This window comes from Ostrea edulis, chromosome 7, assembly GCF_947568905.1.
Source record: "Ostrea edulis chromosome 7, xbOstEdul1.1, whole genome shotgun sequence".
Classification (NCBI taxonomy): Eukaryota; Metazoa; Mollusca; class Bivalvia; order Ostreida; family Ostreidae; genus Ostrea; species Ostrea edulis.
In genome coordinates this window covers 36,349,240-36,368,480 of record NC_079170.1, presented here as the reverse complement: position 1 = coordinate 36,368,480, position 19,241 = coordinate 36,349,240, and the positions used below count along the sequence as shown (strand labels likewise).

Here is a 19,241-nt window from a genome sequence, read left to right as displayed (position 1 = left end):
TTAATTTTCTGATATTGATATTTATAGTGGATGATTGCATGTTATGAATTGCTAGATCTTCTGTGTACTGTCATAATATCCGGAAATGTTTTCTCCTATCTAAAAGTTTCTGTATAACAGGTGCCTGCACGAGTTATTGTTCTTCCCTAGAAACGCGGTGCGTCAGTGATTGAGGTCTGCGAAAATTAAAATGTTTGAATTGATATTCTTTCGTGATTATTAAGAGGAGAAGTAAAAGAAAATGGCAGCGATATTACGAAGTGCCGCGGCGAATGTCGCTAATCGCGGTCAGCCAAGTACTTTCTATAGCAAGGACAAAAACAATCCTGTTTTCCAATCCTTGGACCAAGAAATCAAGAAGTTTATGGGGTACATGAGGAAAAGAAATGCCCCTGGATATAAAAAGCCAGATGAAGAACCGTCATCCAGACCGTATGTTGGCTAATTTTTTTTTTATTTTTGTCAGTTTGTAAACTCATTGAATTATTCTTCATTTGTACGAGTTTACATTAGACAAGTTCAGATTATCATTTGGGAGGGCCCTAATCTCAGCAAGATTCGTCGAGGCTGGATATTTGGACTGGCGAAGAGGTGTCAGTCCAAATATCCAGCCTCGACGAATCTCGCTGAGATTAGGAGGGCCCCACAGAACAAGAACAGATTGTGAAAATATAATGGGATATTTAAGGTACATATTTGTAGGAAATGAAGAAATGGGTTGTGTAAATGTAATCACCACATGCCCTGCACCAGTGTTGACGCTGCCAACAAGAAAGCAATATTAAAAGACTGCACAAAACACACTGCACAAATTTATAGACTTAGAATCAACTATACAGGAAATCATGGCATACAGTGTAGTCAATAAGTCAACAGTGCTGTGACATCAGATGGTCTAAGATCATTACAATGTCTGATGTGTAACACACACCTAACTCTGAATGTACAGACTTATCTTAAAAATGTACACGTACATGAAAAAAAAATGTTACAGTATTTTCAAAATCTCATGTATACCTTCGCTGGGATGAAAGATTGTCATTAACACATAGGATAATGGGAATTTAAATTAATTTACATGTCTTAAGTAATATCCACAGAATATCTTTCATATGAAAGTCCACTGCTTGGAATGCAAATAAAACCGGAAATACATTTTATTATGTTGATTTCATCTATTGATAGATTTCTGTAGTAAGTGAGAGCGATTGCTAGATGTGTATTGCCTTAGTAAAAGTAGTACCTGTTACCTACTTTTAACAAATGTTCATACGCACAGCCGTGACCTCTGTTGACCCCGTAGTAGATTTATCCAGAAATAAATACGTATTGCTCGTAATAGTGTTATGTAGGAGAAAACAGTTGCAAATGTAAATATATATATATATGTGTGTGTGTCATTGAAGAGGTTGTTTAACAAATTTAATAGGACTGTAAAGCTTGAGTAACAGATTCCCAGCGAGGGGTGGAGGAAAAGAGAGATAGAGAGAGAAAGAGAAAATGATATTCCTTTTCATTCAATTACATATTGATATATTATAATATATCAAAGTTGATTTATTTTAATTTCTGATAGTTCTGACACACTATTTGAATTGTGGAACAAATATGAGCCCAAGCTTTCTAAAGAATACTACCAGAGCAAACTGCTGGAGGTGGGAGATTTCCTAGTGTTGGTGAAAGTAAGTAATAAAACCCAGGTGTGTTATGTAACACATCTGTATGTAGTTTAAGATATGATAAGAATTAATCATGTTTATTATATTCTGTCAGTTTATTCTAAATCCAAAGAATTTTATTTATCAAATATAATGTTTTATTTCATCACAGGAGTACAGCACGGCTCTTTGGCAGTGCTATGATAGATATCTGATGCACTTTGGGAACCTCAATGTTGAAGAGATCACAGACGTAGATGCCTTCAAGAAAATGTTCTTCCCTGGAGGATTTGATTCTGACAATGCTGGTCTCACGGTAAGATTTGATTCTGACAATGCTGGTCTCACGGTAAGATTTGATTCTGACAAGTGCTGGTCTCACAGTAATATTTGATTCTGGCAACGCTTGTCTCTCTTTAACTCTGTGCTTCTTCAGTGCGTAATTGACTCTTTTTGGTACAGAGTCCAGTACCTGTCCAGTTTAATTTGGAATTTTGTTAACAAAATTTGGCCATTTTGGAAGAATTTGTGATTAAATGTACATATGTTTAATTGTTTACATCAGGTGTTGATAACGATATGTGAATAAAATAAAACTCATGTGCATACAAAAAACCACAGGTTTAACTTTTGACATAATCTGAGCAAACTTGTGTACATAGTATAATAGGAGTCCTATTATAAAGTACATTGTACTATATACTCAAGTTAATTACTCAGATTATGTCAAAACCCTGTGCAAAAAGCGATGGTTTTAGATTCATGTATATACATTAAAATAGTTTCAAAATATATATAATACTAGTCTTTTTAAACATTCCAAAACAAGTCAAGTACTGACTGCACAACTTAACTGTTGTATCAAAAATCAGGCAAATTTTTATTGCAAATGGGTCCATTTACCAGACTCACATGTAAGGGATATAGCCAGTTCTTGGTAATCATGTATGAAAATCACCAACCTGTCTCTCGCATGCCAACTTGGCAGTTAGGCAAAATTAAACCTGTCAATGGCTGTGTTCTTCTGATAACAGACCTTGGGGAGAGGTTTGATTAATCAGAGTTTCATGTATGATGATAAAGTCAAATCTATTCTATTCTATTCTGTATGATCATGAAGATTCAAGCTTTGTGAGTTTGTTTCATGTTGTTTACTACAGCTCTACGTGACAGTCTGATGTGATGTTTTTAGTAAACATGGTAACAACAACATTTGTCATGCATTTTGAAAACTAGTTTATTTACTATGAATACAATGACAAAATAATTTCTAGACATTATAGATCAATCCTTGGGAGTCTCATTCATTGGGACATGACTGGACATTAACAGCTAACAATTTGTATTTGTAGTTCCGAGCTTTGATGGGTAAAAGTATCAGTATGTACCAGATGGTAAAGGCTCGTGACCCCAAACTCCAGAACAAGCAATCTGTAGAGAGGTGTGTCCTCATCCTGAATTTCCTACGACTTGTCATGCAGGTCGTGTTGCCAAAAGAGACGCTGTGTTGGCTGGTGTACAACGGTAAGGGAACCAAACAAATCATACAAATCAGTACTGACAGTAAACGGTAGGGAACCAAACAAATTATACAAATCAGTACTGACCGTAAAGGATAGGGAACCAAACAAATTATACAAATCAGTACTGACCGTAAAGGATAGGGAACCAAACAAATTATACAAATCAGTACTGACAGTACCCCAATCTAATTAAAATTACATCCTATGATCCGCTCATCTACTATCACTACACCTATGTGTAGTGATAAAAGATGAGTGGATCATAGGATGTAATTTTAATTAGATTGGACAGTAACCATTCAAAGTAATTTAAGACTATTTTTAAAGGAGAATATCGCCTGATAAGATGATAAGCAGTGGTGCGAAGACCAGTAATATGTTTTTGTATTTCTCACAGGGACAGTTCACATCTACAGTATGTCTCGCCATCTGATGTCACTGGGGCACTCCTCAAGGGTAGGTAACTCAGACATCTGATGTCACTGGGGCACTCCTCAAGGGTAGGTAACTCAGACATCTGATGTCACTGAGGCATTCCTCAAGGGTAGGTAACACATCACTGGGGCACTCCTCAAGGGTAGGTAATACAGACATCTGATGTCACTAGGGCACTCCTCAAGGGTATATAGTAAGATATATCAGAGGAGGGCACTTCTCACTGACAGAAATACTACCGTATATCAGGTTTTTTCCGCGTCATGTTTTTTCTGCGAATCAGAACCTAAAATAGTGTATTAAATTTACGCGAATCAAATTTTCACTATTTCAAAGTCATCGTGAAAATATAATTCACGATTATTTAAACTTATAAAAGAAGCCAGCTGGTACAAGTATAACTCTTAATTTTTAATGCAAAAAATTCAGTCAGTGAAACGATTTACACGATTTCTGAGTTACTGATCACACAACGATTTTGCACTTTTCTTTACATTCAAGTAAATAAGCGACTCACTGCTGTATGTGAAGGTAATAATCCACCCCAAGGCGTTACCCTATCTATTGTACTTGTATTAAACGACCAACTGTCTAACGCGACCAACAACCGTGATTTTTACAACATTTTTCTGTGCTTTCACGAAATTTTACCTTTATTCAACGAATGTACATTTTTCGATTATACGCGATTCCTACTTTCGATTTCAGTCGAGCATGGCTATTCTGGGAATTATCGTCCCTAACACTCTCCGTTTTAAAACGCAAGGGTAATAATTCGGCTGTGATCATTTTTAGTCGTCACCCTGACTCAATTATTATACCCAATCTATCAACTGGTTAACGTATAATCTACACAGGATTGGATGAGATTAATTAATAAAACCTGAGTTGTTGTTTATTTAATAAAATCAAGAATCGAGGAATCAAGGCCGTTGTTTTCATAGTTTTGAATTTCGACAGACTTTGAGATGTGCAGGGTAGATCAGCCTTATAACTTTATCACAAAGGCTAACTTTGTTTCAAATTTACGCGGATTTATATTCCGCGATTTGGAAATCGTCGCGAACAAAGCGGAAATTGGATACACGCGGAAAAAACCTGATATACAGTATATTGTGTGCTTTCAAATTTTTAGACACAGTATAGTTACCTTTTACTATTACATATTACTGATATGATTCATTACCCATTTAATGAGTGACCTGTAATTGTAATGTGTGACCTGTAATTGTAATGTGTGACCTGTAATTGTAATGTGTGACCTGTAATTGTAAAGACCTGTAATGAATGACCTGTAATTACAGGCCCTGGAGTACCTGCTGTGGGCCAGTATGTGTATGGAGACTTCCGTCCCCCTGCTGGCCGTGAAGTACCTTCCCTGGCGGGCGACCCTCTACACTGCCGTGTGTCAGTGCTACTTCGACTGTAAACAGTCACAACATGCAGAGGTAAGTCTAATACAAGGATTAAATAGATTTATGCTGTTATACAATACATGTAGTTATGAGTAAAGCTACTCTAGCATGCTAGAGGTTCATGGTGAGATACTTTTGACTTGGTGCTGCGAGTTATATATAAGGGATGTTAACAGAGGCTCTAACTTGTTGGAGTAGAGTAAAGCATTAAATGTCACAAAAGATTGGAGGTACACTGAATGTTTTGTATCATGTATTATGGTACATAATCACACATATTTATATAAAATGATACTTTGTCAGGCTTTTGCAAGAAGAGGATTGGCCAAGATCAATGAACTGAGTAACCTTGAGAATCTTAGTAGCTCCATAGAAACCCCACTCTCTGAGATCACATTCCGGACAGCCACTGTCAAGGTAATGATAAAAATACAAATCAAAGTATAGTTTGTTTTTGTCACTTGTTATACCAGTAAAGTTCAATAATGCAGATATAAGACTAAATTCTGTGGACATAGAAATTCACATGTAGTAGAAATCTACCTGTGTTGGAAATTTACCTGTGTTGGAAATGTACATGTGTTGGAAATGTACATGTGGTAGAAATACACACGTGGATATGAAGACGTTGGTTTCAGATGATTTTATTTATTTATAAGGGTACAACTGGCGTAAATTTCCACTTCTCAGAAAGACCATTTGTCTATTCACCCACAGAACTAGTCTCAGTATTTTTTATTTTGAATCTTTTACATAGTTACATTGTTTTATATCTGTTTTATTGCAAATGGCTATTATCATTGTGTTTTGTACTTCTTATTTTGAATCTTTTTACAATTTGTACATGCTTTATTACTGTCACAGTAAACACCTAAGATATTCACTTGTTTCGTTACAGATGGCCATCATGGTCTTTAAGAGATCTGTGTATGAGACCAGAAGGAAACCCAAGGCTTTACTGAGGCCCAAAACAAGAGCTAACCTCAAGGAAGCCTCTCATGTAAGAAAACCCTAGGTATCTGATGTCAGCCGTTCTTTATCATTAGAAACTGTCTGTCATTGAAAACAAGGACAAAAAGCTAAAGTTTCGATGTTATTGATTGTTTTCGTTAAGTTATCTAGTGATTCATTGCATCACTGAATTTTCAGCATGTGATTGAATGCTGTATCACAGGTTTGTCAGGTATTGTGATTTTACAGAAGGTGAAGTAAATGAATTGATCTGTTTTACAGTTGACGTGGCCCCGCACTCCTTCAGAGAAGCTTTTGGCGGACATGTTTGAGGGCAGTGGGTCTCAGTTTCTGTGTATTCTGGAGAGTCTGACAGACACAAATCGTCGCATTCTTCTGACCTCTCCCCCCGCGTCAGACTCGGAGGTAGAAATCCTGGATGTGTACGCTGAGCTCTTCATGGCGGGACAAGAGATTCTAGCAGGTACCCAACATTTCGCTGTAAACATCAAATTCTCCATTTGACTGTAAACATAAGTTCTCCATCTCACTGTAAACATCAAATTCTTCTAGGAAAGCACTGAAAATTAGCCAAATTCACATCAAAGTTAAAAATTGTTATTAGAAATTTTGTGCACTGCAATTTTTTTCTTAGATTACATTTTTTATTATGTAACTTTGGAGTGGGAATTTTTCTGTGAATTGGTATGATAAATCATACTCATAAAGACTGCAATCTTTCTCATTAAACACAGAAATAGCTATAATAATAGATATTTAAGAATTTATTCGTGATGAAATGATATATGCTTTCAGTGTATTTATCTGTACATTACAGGCGGGGGAGGTCACCGGGGGTCATCTATCCGTGATGAAATGCTAATGCTTTCAGTGTATTTGTTTGTACATTACAGGTGGGGGAGGTCACTGGGGGGTCAATGCTTTCAGTGTATTTGTTTGTACATTACAGGTGGGGGAGGTCACCGGGGGTCATCTATCAAGCCGACCAGCAACGTCCATTTACCTGCTCTGGCCGGAATCATCAAAGACTCCAGTATCATGGACATGGCTTCCAAAGGTACTGACCAGCTGGACAATAGTGGACTGTGGCCACACTGTTTTAGTGTTTAGGGTTCATTTTAGGATGGTGTTATTTGCACACACACAAAAATGAGTAAAATCTTTCATTCATGTAAAAGTGATTCATGAAATGGGCTTGTTTGATGTTAACATGGAAATCTGTACAGTACATGATGGTTAATTACACAAAAGTGCATGGAAATTAAACCCTTGCATATTAGTTATTTCCTAATATTAATTATAATTATGTCAATATCTTTAAATTACGTATAATTATTTTGAATATATTTTGGCACTGTAGAATTAAATATATCTATGCATGAGAGTTTTCCCATATGGTTTTTTTTTTGTGATTTACAATGATATATCGAGTTTACTGCATACAATTTTCAACTGAAGAATGTTTAGGAGTGACTTGATGAATCATTTTGTTAGTGAATTAAAAAAAATAATGCATTAAAGAAAGTGCAATGATAATGATAGAAGGAAGTTGTTTTATAAAGAAGTGTGTAAAATCTTGATTTTTTTTCTTTGTTGAGGGGAGGATGGCTATTCCATTGAGGGAGCCATTCGTCTGGTATTTACCTATATCTTTGACTGAGTTATGTTTATTTTTTTGTTACGGGGAGGATGGCTGTTCTATTGAGGGAGCCTTTCGTCTGGTGAAGCTTGCCTATATCTTTGACTGAGTTTTGTTTATTTCTTTGTTCAGGGGAGGATGGCTGTTCCATTGAGGGAGCCATTCGTCTGGTGAAGCTTGCCTATAGCTTTGACTGAGTTTTGTTTATTTCTTTGTTCAGGGGAGGATGGCTGTTCCATTGAGGGAGCCATTCGTCTGGTGAAGCTTGCCTATAGCTTTGAGCAGTGGGAGGTGTTTGACACTCTTGTTGAAAATGTGCTCACTTACATCAGGGTAAGAAACCAATGTCTTAACATCAAAGTAACAGTGTAACTAGCAAAAATTAAAATTAATGTGAAAACAAAATTAAAAAAAATTGTGTAAAACATGATGGTGATTAAAAATGTTACAAGTTGTAGGGAAAGTTAAGAGTGGGATGTTAGAAATTTGCATGTTTAGGATTTTGTTTAACATTGCAGATACTGAACAACAGCAAGTACAACTGGGATGAGAAGGCTCTGGAACTTCTGCTGGCCATGGAGAAGGTGAATCCAAGCAGACGACACAAACGTAACATGGCCTCTGTCGTAGACGATGTAGAGAAGGATGGGGGACAAACTGCAGAACCCAAGACAACAATGGAGTCCCAGGCTGGTAGGTTAAACTCGTGAAAATTGTCATTGGATTCCCAGGCTGGAAGGTTTGCCTCACAAAAAAATCAAGCTATGTTAAACATTAAATCATAAATATTATCACTAGAGTCCCAAATAGGCTAAACTCACAAAGCATCACTAGAGTTCAAAGCTGATAGATATAACTCATACAAAACAATAATGGCTTTCCAAGCTGGTAAAATAAACATTAGACATTAAACAGTATCGCAGTTCCAGCTGGTATAGTTAAATCACTGAGTGTCAGGTTAGTAAACCTCGCATAAAACTGTCATTCTTGAGTTTCAACATATCTCTTCCATACAGTCACATGATTAATACCAGTGATTTTATTTATTTAAAAAAAGGAATTAATACAAGTCCCATCAGCCCATTCAGAACTGATACAGTTTTCTTTGTTATGTTATAAATGATGATGGTGAAATTTTGTTGTAATAGCTATATATCTATTGTGATATCATGGTTAGATATTAACTTGTGTGTATAGTTGGAGTAAGACTCTGTATAAAAACAATGATGTATTTTATTTAAGCCACCTCCACTCGTTCTCTCAGCCTGAATGATGACCTCATCCAAGTGGCGGAGGTTATGATGACAATAGTCAATGGACCATTCGTGGTGAGTGGATTTTACCTCATTTGATTGGAGGGTTTTTCCAGCCCTCCGTACAAAAGTTTTCATATGATTTGATAAATTTCTCAACCTTTATGAAGAAAAGCTTCCTTTTAAGTTTGTTCAGCCCTTAAAATTCATATGAAAACTTTTTTATGAGTTGATATTGTGGCATTCAGATGGGTTCTATCACCGACGTCAGATAGCTCAGTTGGTAGAGCACTTGACTAGAGAACCAAGGGGCCTTGGTTCAAATCCCAATTTGGTCTTTTGTATTTTCTGCCTTCCTGTTACAATAATTTCTTAACTCTCAATAAAAAAGCTTTTTTTGAGTGAAAGTTTGCCCAGCCTATAATACAGAAGCTTTCATTTGATTGATAGTTAGCCCAGCCTATAATACAGAAGCTTTCATTTGAATGATAGTTATCCCAACCTATAATACAGAAGCTTTCTTTTGATTGATAGTTAGCCCAGCCTATGATACAGAAGCTTTCTTTTGATTGATAGTTTGCCCAGCCTATAATACAGATGCTTTCATTTGATTGATAGTTAGCCCAGCCTATGATACAGAAGCTTTCTTTTGATTGATAGTTAGCCCAGCCTATGATACAGAAGCTTTCTATTGATTGATAGTTTGCCCAGCCTATAATACAGATGCTTTCATTTGATTGATAGTTAGCCCAGCCTATAATACAGAAGGTTTCTATTGATTGATAGTTAGCCCAGCCTTTAATGCAGAAGCCTTCTTTGATAGTTTCTGAGGGCTTCGTTGATTTAACCCTCTTCAAGAATTTCCCTAGGCATCAGTGAAAAAATTCCTCTTTTGATTCCAGCCCTCAAAGATAGAAGTGGACATGGTGGTAGATGCAGCCCTCTTTCTGTGGAACAAAACAAAGTCTGTGTTTCAGAAGCACCAGTCCGGCTCAGCTGACAACCCAAAATATCTCCAAAAGATGGAAAACCCAAATAAGGTAAGTTAGCGAGTTAGTTCCTCATTTTCTTATCATGTCCCATAGTTAACAGACTAAAGGCATCTACTCGTGCTTTCATCCATCTGTCTGTCTGTCATGCAATACTCTATGTTATTTTCTGTAGCGCTAGGGTTTAAATCCTGTGTCGATATCCTAGGTTCTCTAGTACAGCAGATTTAGATCATTCTATGTTGTGGGTTTATAACTATTATTCTTTATGACATGGGTTTACAGTCAATCATCATTCTCTATCACAATGGGTTTACAACTTTCATTCATTAATACAGTTGGTTTACATTCCTCATTTTTCTTACAGGGGGTTAACAGTCCTCATTCTCTATTACAGTGTGTTTACATTCTCTATTACAGCAGGTTTATATTCTCTGATACAGTGTGTTTACATTCTCTATTACAGTAACTTTACATTCTCTATTACAGTGGGTTTACATTCTCTATTACAGTGGGTTTACATTCTCTATTACAGTGGGTTTACATTCTCTATTGTAGTATGTTTACATTCTCTATTACAGTGGGTTTACATTCTCTATTGTAGTATGTTTACATTCTCTATTACAGTGGGTTTACATTCTCTATTACAGTGTGTTTACATTCTCTATTACAGAAGGTTTACATTCTCTATTACAGTATCTTTACATTCTCTATTACAGTGTGTTTACATTCTCTATTATAGTGGGTTTACATTCTCTGTTACAGTGGGTTTACATTCTCTATTACAGTGGGTTTACATCCTCGATGTTGTCCACAAAGTCCTGTGTTGGTGTGGTATCAGCAGTGTTGACCCTGCACTGACCGCTGAAGTGGTCCTGAGGCTGGCTCTGGTGTTTGAGAGCAGTGCTCACATTGATGATGGTAAGATAATTAAAAGATATATTATTCTGCAGATCTTTCATGAAATCATTAAAAAATGTATTATTTACTACCGGTAAGTAATTACATTGCAAAAATCTTATGGTATGAATAAATGGAATACAGGTGTTTTTAAATTTCATTGCTTAATAATGGATGTTTATCTATGATATGAAATGTGGTTTATAGTGTAGTATTATATGTATTTCACAATTATAATGTGATGCTACCATAGTTTGGATTACAATCATACCCATGTACGCAATACAGTAAATACCCATATACTATATTTATATTTAAGGAATCATGTTACAATGTATATGCATAACAGATATGCAATTATGCAAATTATCCTGTTTTCCATTGTACATGTAGCTAATCACCTCACACATCCAACAAACTAGACACTGGTACCTTATATTTACATGTATGTTTCAAATAAAAATGAAAATATTGAATCGATGGGTCATGATAGTTTGATGGTAGATTGTTCACTTCACAACTGGGTCAGTTCGTGAGTTCGAGCCCCAATTGTGCCATGGCCACTTAAGACCTAAGACATAAACATAGGTAGTGATTAATCGTTCACCAAATGTTCCGCATTTAGAGGTCTTTCAGAAACGACCTTACAAACACAGGTCCCATGTTGCGGCAGACATTGGCATCTTAAAGAACCCTCACTGTTACGGCCCTGAGTCCTAAGCATAGGTCAAAATTTGTGGTATTTCACCTACAGCTTGAGACATCTGAATATCAATAAAAAATTCTTGAAGGGACACCAAACAAATAAACATAAAATTGACATAGAAATACTGCCTGTTAAATACTAATTGAAATACTCATGGAATTCCATGTAAATTTCAATTATCCCCACCCATTGTCAGCATTCAATTTTATGCAAGTGAAAAATTGACATCAATTTTTGTATATACATAGAGAAATTAACACATTGAAGCTTCAAAGGGTTATCAAAGAGAAAACAGTTGGAAATGTAAATACAACGTAATAGCAATACTCATGTTCACATGTATATAAAACAATAAAAAAAATATTATATGTATATTCCATATATATATGATATATATATATATATATATATATATATATATATATATATCATTACCAGGTACATTTGGTCCATTCACTTAATAAGTTACAGATTTTAAAGTACTGTAACTGGTTATTTATGCTGGGGGTTAAGGACGCGTTTTTCCATGTCCAACATTTTGCGTGGGAGAAAAATGTGCAGTAACTAAAATATATATATTAAATATTTACAACTTTACATGTGGGGGAAATTTACACTTATTACTTGACTGCATAATTGATGTAAATTTCCCCCACGTGTAAACAACTCACTTTTACAGTACATGCTTATAGATTTCAATTTTCACTAAATATGTCTATCAGAGATAAAGTAATTATTCCAGGTTTATTTTGCGCTTGTCCATTGTTCCCTTCTCACTCCCGTGCACACTAAACATTGCTTGATGTTAACACTCGATCTACCAATGCTTCTGTGTATTAACATATTTCTGTATATCCAGTAACATAATGCATTCTCTTTCCTTCTATTGCTGTCAACGTCCAGGATTTTTTAGATCTAAGTTAGTTACCCACAGTTCCAAGTTTTCTCCGGATGAGGAGAGCACGCTGGCGTCCTTTCGCCTTTCCAGTACCCGTGGTAAGACTTGAGTGTCATTCAGCCGTGACTGGTCTGTCTATGCTTCAGTGGACACGGTGTCCTCTGTCTTCACGCTTGGTTGATTTGTAGCTCTATCATATGACAAAAGCTGCGAGTTGGCAAAAGAAATGCATGAATATTCATGGTTTACCTGTTTTTGAAATAATAGTTTTGTTGAATGTTCTCTTACCACATAAATAATTGCAGAGTGTCAACATGAATTTTTATCTAATTGTTTACCATATCTTAGCTTTTGAATTTTGATGAAAAATAATTGGCTGAATATACAGAATGATATAACAGATTTTGGTTGTTTTCCATGAATTTGATTTGTTGACATGACATTGATGTGAAATGGAAAGAATATTATTCTATCCATCAGATTTGAAAATTTATATTAAATTTGTCTCGGATATAATTTAAGGAGGTACTCTACATCGTCATAATGGCTGACTTCCTTTAAAAATTAATATTAGCAATATTTGACTTTTCCTTTTCAATTTAAATACCTAGCTGAGTAGTTCAGTAGGTTAGCATACCGATTGGTGAACTGTAGGTCGCAGGTTTGAGTCCAGCAGGGTTTTTAAATTTTTTTCAGACTATCTTCTGCTAAATCTGTATTTTTTTGACAAAATAAAGTAAATTTGAAAATTTTCAACTTCAAACTATTGTTGTACAAATCCTCCACTTTTCATCTACATCAAATTTCTCTGGTGTAGCATTCCTCCTCAAAAGAATGAATTTCTGTAAAATTTAGGCACACATTGTATAGCCTTCATCATCTGCACACAGTAGTGTACACAGACATACCTTCTTCTGTAGTGAAATGATTAGAGTGGTTGTGGTATAATTTAATAGACAGAAATGTGTACCTGGTGTCTGTTTCTTAGTTAATCAGAATAGTGGAACTTACTGTCACAACATGACAGGTACAAGCCATTTTAATCCATATGTACATGTAGCAGTGGGTGTGTCATGATAGGCAAACTCAATCCATATTTGGAAGTGGGTGTGTCATGACAAATCAATCCTTGTGTGGTAGTGGGTGTGTCATGATAGGCAAGCTCAATCCATGTTTGGTAGTGGGTGTGTCATATGACAAATCAATCCTTGTGTGGTAGTGGGTGTGTCATATGACAAATCAATCCTTGTTTGGTAGTGGGTGTGTCATGACAGGCGTGCAAGCTCAATCTTTATTTGATTGTGGGTATGTCATGACAATTACTTTTAATCCTTATTTATTCAAAGAAGACAGATTCAGAATTTATGCTGAGTCACAAGTGGTTCTTGTGAACACAATCAAGAAATGTTGAAAAATTAAACAATATATTTCATGCATGAATGATCATGATTTATGTTTTAATAGAGGTAGCATGTCTTACAGTAGTATTGTAATTCACACTAACAGAATTTGCACTAATATGTGATAACAACTGTTGTAGGTTTTTAATTTCAGAATACTCAAACCTTGGATATGACCAGCTATGTAATATGACAGTAAACTCTTCACTGATTAATATCTAATTCATGCACAATTATTGCATACAACATAAAATTACCAGTAACTCGTAGTTATCAAGAATTCAATTTTTTTTAAAGTATTAGGAATAAAGCTGACAATTTTATATTTCTTTCAGAGGGAACGTTTGCACTGCGTGGCTCCAAAATGTCACTGGATGAGGCTGGTCAAGACGGAAGCCAACACCACCTAGTGTCCAGAACGTCCATGCTGTCCTCGTCAATGCTGAACATTAATCCTCGACAACAGTTATTGCAGGCGAGGGACATACTGGATCTGGGACTGAAGAACGTGTCATACGCCCGCCAGGCAGTGGCACTCAGTGACGGGAAATCCATTGCGGATGTCAGCTGGGCAAAGGTAAATATCACAACCTAGCTAACAATGATAAACATTAAGAAGAAAGCTGGTACATGTGCTAATTTATTTAATTTCTATACCTAAACTATGCCTGGGGCATTAAATGATGGACAGATGATTGTGTGCGATTTATCTCTCATTGAAGTTTTGTGGTTTAAAGTGGTATAAGTCATGTTTAAATATTTTTGATGAAAATGGTGGATTGAATGGGGGGGGGGGGGGGGGGGGGGGGGGGGGGGGGGGGCAAAAATTAACCAAATTAAAGAAAGATTTCAAAAACACAATAAAACACTTAATATTGATAAATTCTGATTGCTAAAATTGTTTTATTTCATTCCCACGTGAACTTTTGCTTTCACATATACATGTAAGGTATCTAAGTTGGGTGTGATAAGAAAATAATCAAATTTAGTTTTTTCCAAAATACAGTATGATGATTTCTTTTAAGTACAAATAAAGTAATTAAGAAATCTTAACTTTTCCTGTTTTGAGAAATATGGGAAGCTAACGGCCTGGCTACATACCAGTGTAATATCCAGACAATTTGATGTCACTGATTATATTGCCTTTACTTGTCTGCTCTTTAGAAGGGCAACAAAGTGATGTTATTGACATGTTACACAGCACAAGACCTGTCCGGTGAAGGCGATATAGTTTGATGTTTATATTCCAAGGATTTTTTTCTGGATGTACATCATGTAGAGGATCGAATGTTTTACTATCTTTACATGTATTATTCCAGTAGATCGCATGTGCGGGTGCATACATATATATACTTATACTATTAACAAAACACTGTCTAGTTATAGGTAAACTGCTACAGTCGTAATCTTAGAGAAATTGATAATTGATATTCATTAAGGAGGAATAAGACATGGTTATAATGGCCAACTTCCTTTTGAAACTTTATTGAAAATCAAAATATTGGCAATACATGTATATATTTAAAAAATATCTACTGGCCTAGCTGGGTAGCTAGGCAGGTTAACATGTCGACTGCTGATCTGTAGTTTGTGAATTTGAGTCTAGCAGGGGTTTTGATTTTTCCCCCAAATTACTTTCTTCTAAATCTGCATTTTATTTCACTAGATTTGAATATTTCAGTTTCAAACTATTGCGGTACATATCCTCCACTTTCCATCCAGCATATTTCTCTGGTGTGTTATTCCTCCTTCATGTTTAATTATACACAAAATTACCCATACTAGCTGTATACCTATAGGAAAATGCTTTGTAATCTAAAGCTGTAGAATACTACTAAGGCAGTGTACATAGTACATGCTGAATCATGGTTAATAATGAATGATGATATTTGTGTGGTAACCATGGTAATACAGCTGGAGGAGCATCAGACGATGCCCCCTAAGAAAGCCCCCACACATCTGGATATGGACACCAAAAGTATTGCAAGTGATTTGTTAAGTCTGGTAAGTCCACCCAAGTCGGGTAAGTGTCTCGGCTTCATGCCACTTGACCCCATGGGCACATTCTAACGTCCTGTGTTGCCATGACAACTCATTGGTGGAAGGTTTTAAAATTCTGCATCAACCATCCTGACCAGCTAGAAAGACATCATCTAATTCATTTTAATTTTCCCAACCTGACTCACAAATTCAGTTTCACAGATTCATGTGCATTCATTTTGATATGTTTTGTTTCAGTCTCTAACCAGATTTGCATGCCTTGAATTTTGATGTTCAATTAAACCACTCACCACCAAACAAAGAAAATGCTTGCAGGCTGAGATAACTTACAGAACTAAGTTGTTGTCTGTATCGTTGTTATGTGCATGAGTGACAGCTTTGAATTTTATCCCAGATTTATTGAAAACTAATTATAATATTTGCAGGGATTTATCATGGTCACGAGTTTTACTATATCTTTTTATATGCTGTAATTTTATTCGCATGTAAAAAAATGTTCATGAGGTTTTCACCACGAACCAGTCCTTTAATGTCTCGTGTTTTGTTTAGGATTATATTGGTTGTGAAATAAAGCCATGATCACAAATAAAAGTTGGTTTACAGTAAATGGAATTTAATGAACAAGTGTGAAGTGAGAATTCTGGAGAGAAACCCCCCACCTTTCCCTCTATCCTTATTGTTACAAGGGTTCAATGGTTTCCATCAAAATGTACATGATTTTACATAAGTTAATTTACTATTTGTATTGATTATTTAAACCATATATCCCACCCCTCCATTTTAAAAAAAAAAAAAAAATGTTTTTAATTGGACATTGCCCAGCTTGGTGATGATATATTTTTTTCCATTGAATTGTGGTTATTTACTGTATCAGTTTTAGGTTAGAACAGTTATTCTTTTATTTTGAAAGATTTTTTTTTTTTTTTTTTTTTTTTATACTTTTAATCAAGTTTTACCTTTCTGTGTAATAAAATGGATCGTGATAAATTCCTGACATGGTACAAATGTTTGGTATCATCTATTTAACTCAGATGCAGATGAGAGATTATGATTCTTAAAGTTTGATATTTTATCTTTTATAAAATGATGTAAAATCTGAGAATTTCTAGATTTCTGTTTTTGTTGGTCTGACATTAATGGTCTGTTATTAGTGAGTGTTAGGACACGAGGCAGTCTGTCTCCATACTCCGTGATTAGTGGACTTTTCTCATGGTGTTTCAGTTTTATTTCTGTTTTAACAGGACATTCAGGACGACGTCTTCACTCCCGAACCTGCCTCACAGCGAGACACAAACCGTACTGAAGGGGTCAAGTCAACAGAAGAGGGGGAGGGGAAAGAGGATGCTTCAGCCCCCGGGGAGGGCGGTAAAGGCTCTGCCACAGCGGTGTGGAACACCATTAAAGATCTCCACCTGGAGCTGATTCTGATGTACCACAGGGTCTGTCTGAAGCTGGCAGGAATGGGTCCGGACCCCGCAGAAAACATCCCCAAACCATTCAAACGAAGGGATGTCTTGAAACAGGTTAGTGTATATTTCAGATAATGAGTATAGACAACATTGAGGATTATAAGGAGTTGACGTTAGAAAGCTGTACCTGTAACTTGACATGTCTGTTTACATTTGACAGGATGACAGTCCAGATTTTAGCCCCGCCTACATTGAGGATTATAAGGAGCTGCTGGGAGCCTGCAGGAAGAACTACCTGTCTAAGGCCCTCCTTTTCATGCAGAAATCCCTACTCCTCAGTACTTCTGGAATCACCACCACAGAGCAGAAAAGTCTACTTCAGGTATGGATACAAAAGTTCTTCCGGAATCTAGAGCACTCACAGCAGACGTCAGCATGAGATTAAACTTCACTTGGAGGTGGCAAACATGGACAAATACTAATTTAAAACTTAATTCACTTAATTTTGCTCATAAACTGGCAGACATTGACCAAGATGAAACTTTTAGAATTCATTTTAGTCAGAGGCAGTAAACATACAATGTAGACTGAGATTAAATTAAATCAGAGGCAGTAAACATACAATGTAGACTGAGATTAAATTAAATTAGAGGCAGTAAACATACAATGTAGACTGAGATTAAATTAAATCAGAGGCAGTAAACATACAATGTAGACTGAGATTAAATTAAATTTATTGAAACCTTGAAATGAGATGAACTTGGATTCATTTCACAGTTGTCAGACATTGGCTGAGATGAATCTTACTTTATTTTACTTTATATAAACTGCGGATGCTGGGCTATTTTGAATCACTCAACGGCAGCAGGCATTGGAATGAAAATAAGCTTAGTTCATTTCACTCCTTTTAATTCAAAATCAAAGTTTTAAAAAAAATGATTTCATAAAAGTCTTAAAAATCTTAATATCAAACAGGGGAACAATGAAATAATTTGTCAACGAACTTAATGAATGTTATTGAGTTTGGTGTGAGTTAATTACTGCAAATACAGGTGGTCAAGGTTGTTTTTTTATGAAATCAGGAAAAAATGTTGATTTTAATCCCCATGAAATTTTTCTCTGAAAATAAATGCTATGAAATGTTGGAGTGAATTATCTGCATTCCTAAGCGAGCATATGCCACTCTTATAGAGTTCAGCTTTATACGACATAGATCCTGAAATATTTGTAAGATTAGAATAATTGCTGATTTACAAACAGGAAGAAATTTTTGTCACAGTGTGAGATTGATAATTTACCAAGACATATTATCGAGAAACAGCCATTGAATGATAATTCAACAAGACACACATTTTTTAAATGGCCAAAAAATGCCACTTGTAAGTGAATTCATTTTGCACATATACTTTGAATAAAGTATGTACACAAAAAATGCTCTATATTATGAATTCCCGGGATGTACACAATAAATAGAGTTTGTACATAATTAAATTCTCTATTTGATAAATTCCCAGGATGTACACAATGAAATTCTCTATTTGATTAATACCCAGGATGTACACAATGAAATTCTCTATTTAATTAATTCCCAGGATAATTATACATAATGAAATTCTCTATTTGATTAATTCCCAGGATGTCCACAATGAAATTCTCTATTTGATTAATTTTCAGGATAATTATACATAATGAAATTCTCTATTTGATTAATTCCCAGGATGTACACAATAAAATTCTCTATTTAATTAATTTCCAGGATGTACACAATAAAATTCTGTATTTAATTAATTTCCAGGATATACATAATGAAATCCTCTATTTAATTAATTCCCTTGATATACACAATAAATAGAGTTTGTACATAATGAAATTCTCTATTTGATTAATTTCCAGGATGTACACAATGAAATTCTCTATTTGATTAATTCCCAGGATGTACACAATGAAATTCTCTATTTGATGAATTTCCAGGATGTACACAATGAAATTCTCTATTTGATTAATTCCCAGGATGTACACAATGAAATTCTCTATTTGATTAAT

The 19,241-nt window shown here is 35.4% G+C and overlaps 1 protein-coding gene across 8 annotated transcripts in view; it reads left to right on the top strand.

Annotated features, from left to right (window-relative positions):
* Positions 1 to 111: 111 nt before the first annotated feature.
* Positions 112 to 19,241, top strand: part of LOC125653986 (cilia- and flagella-associated protein 54-like) — a 64,312-nt gene continuing 45,182 nt past the window's right edge. For 3 of the 8 annotated variants that reach the window (XM_056144199.1, XM_056144195.1, XM_056144192.1), the window contains exons 1-19: positions 113 to 432; positions 1,577 to 1,682; positions 1,831 to 1,974; positions 3,011 to 3,182; positions 3,579 to 3,637; positions 4,921 to 5,064; positions 5,335 to 5,448; positions 5,930 to 6,031; positions 6,265 to 6,466; positions 6,953 to 7,060; positions 7,863 to 7,975; positions 8,161 to 8,335; positions 8,885 to 8,970; positions 9,798 to 9,935; positions 10,673 to 10,805; positions 12,394 to 12,486; positions 14,124 to 14,365; positions 17,031 to 17,312; positions 17,419 to 17,580. In XM_056144199.1, the coding sequence (XP_056000174.1) occupies positions 242 to 432; positions 1,577 to 1,682; positions 1,831 to 1,974; positions 3,011 to 3,182; positions 3,579 to 3,637; positions 4,921 to 5,064; positions 5,335 to 5,448; positions 5,930 to 6,031; positions 6,265 to 6,466; positions 6,953 to 7,060; positions 7,863 to 7,975; positions 8,161 to 8,335; positions 8,885 to 8,970; positions 9,798 to 9,935; positions 10,673 to 10,805; positions 12,394 to 12,486; positions 14,124 to 14,365; positions 17,031 to 17,312; positions 17,419 to 17,580 (2,766 nt within the window). In that variant the 5' untranslated portion in view covers positions 113 to 241. Of the gene's footprint in view, positions 433 to 1,576; positions 1,683 to 1,830; positions 1,975 to 3,010; positions 3,183 to 3,578; positions 3,638 to 4,920; positions 5,065 to 5,334; positions 5,449 to 5,929; positions 6,032 to 6,264; positions 6,467 to 6,952; positions 7,061 to 7,862; positions 7,976 to 8,160; positions 8,336 to 8,884; positions 8,971 to 9,797; positions 9,936 to 10,672; positions 10,806 to 12,393; positions 12,487 to 14,123; positions 14,366 to 17,030; positions 17,313 to 17,418; positions 17,581 to 19,241 lie in introns of all 8 variants that reach the window. The other 5 variants (XM_056144196.1, XM_056144193.1, XM_056144197.1 and 2 more) reach the window with 3 other exon arrangements.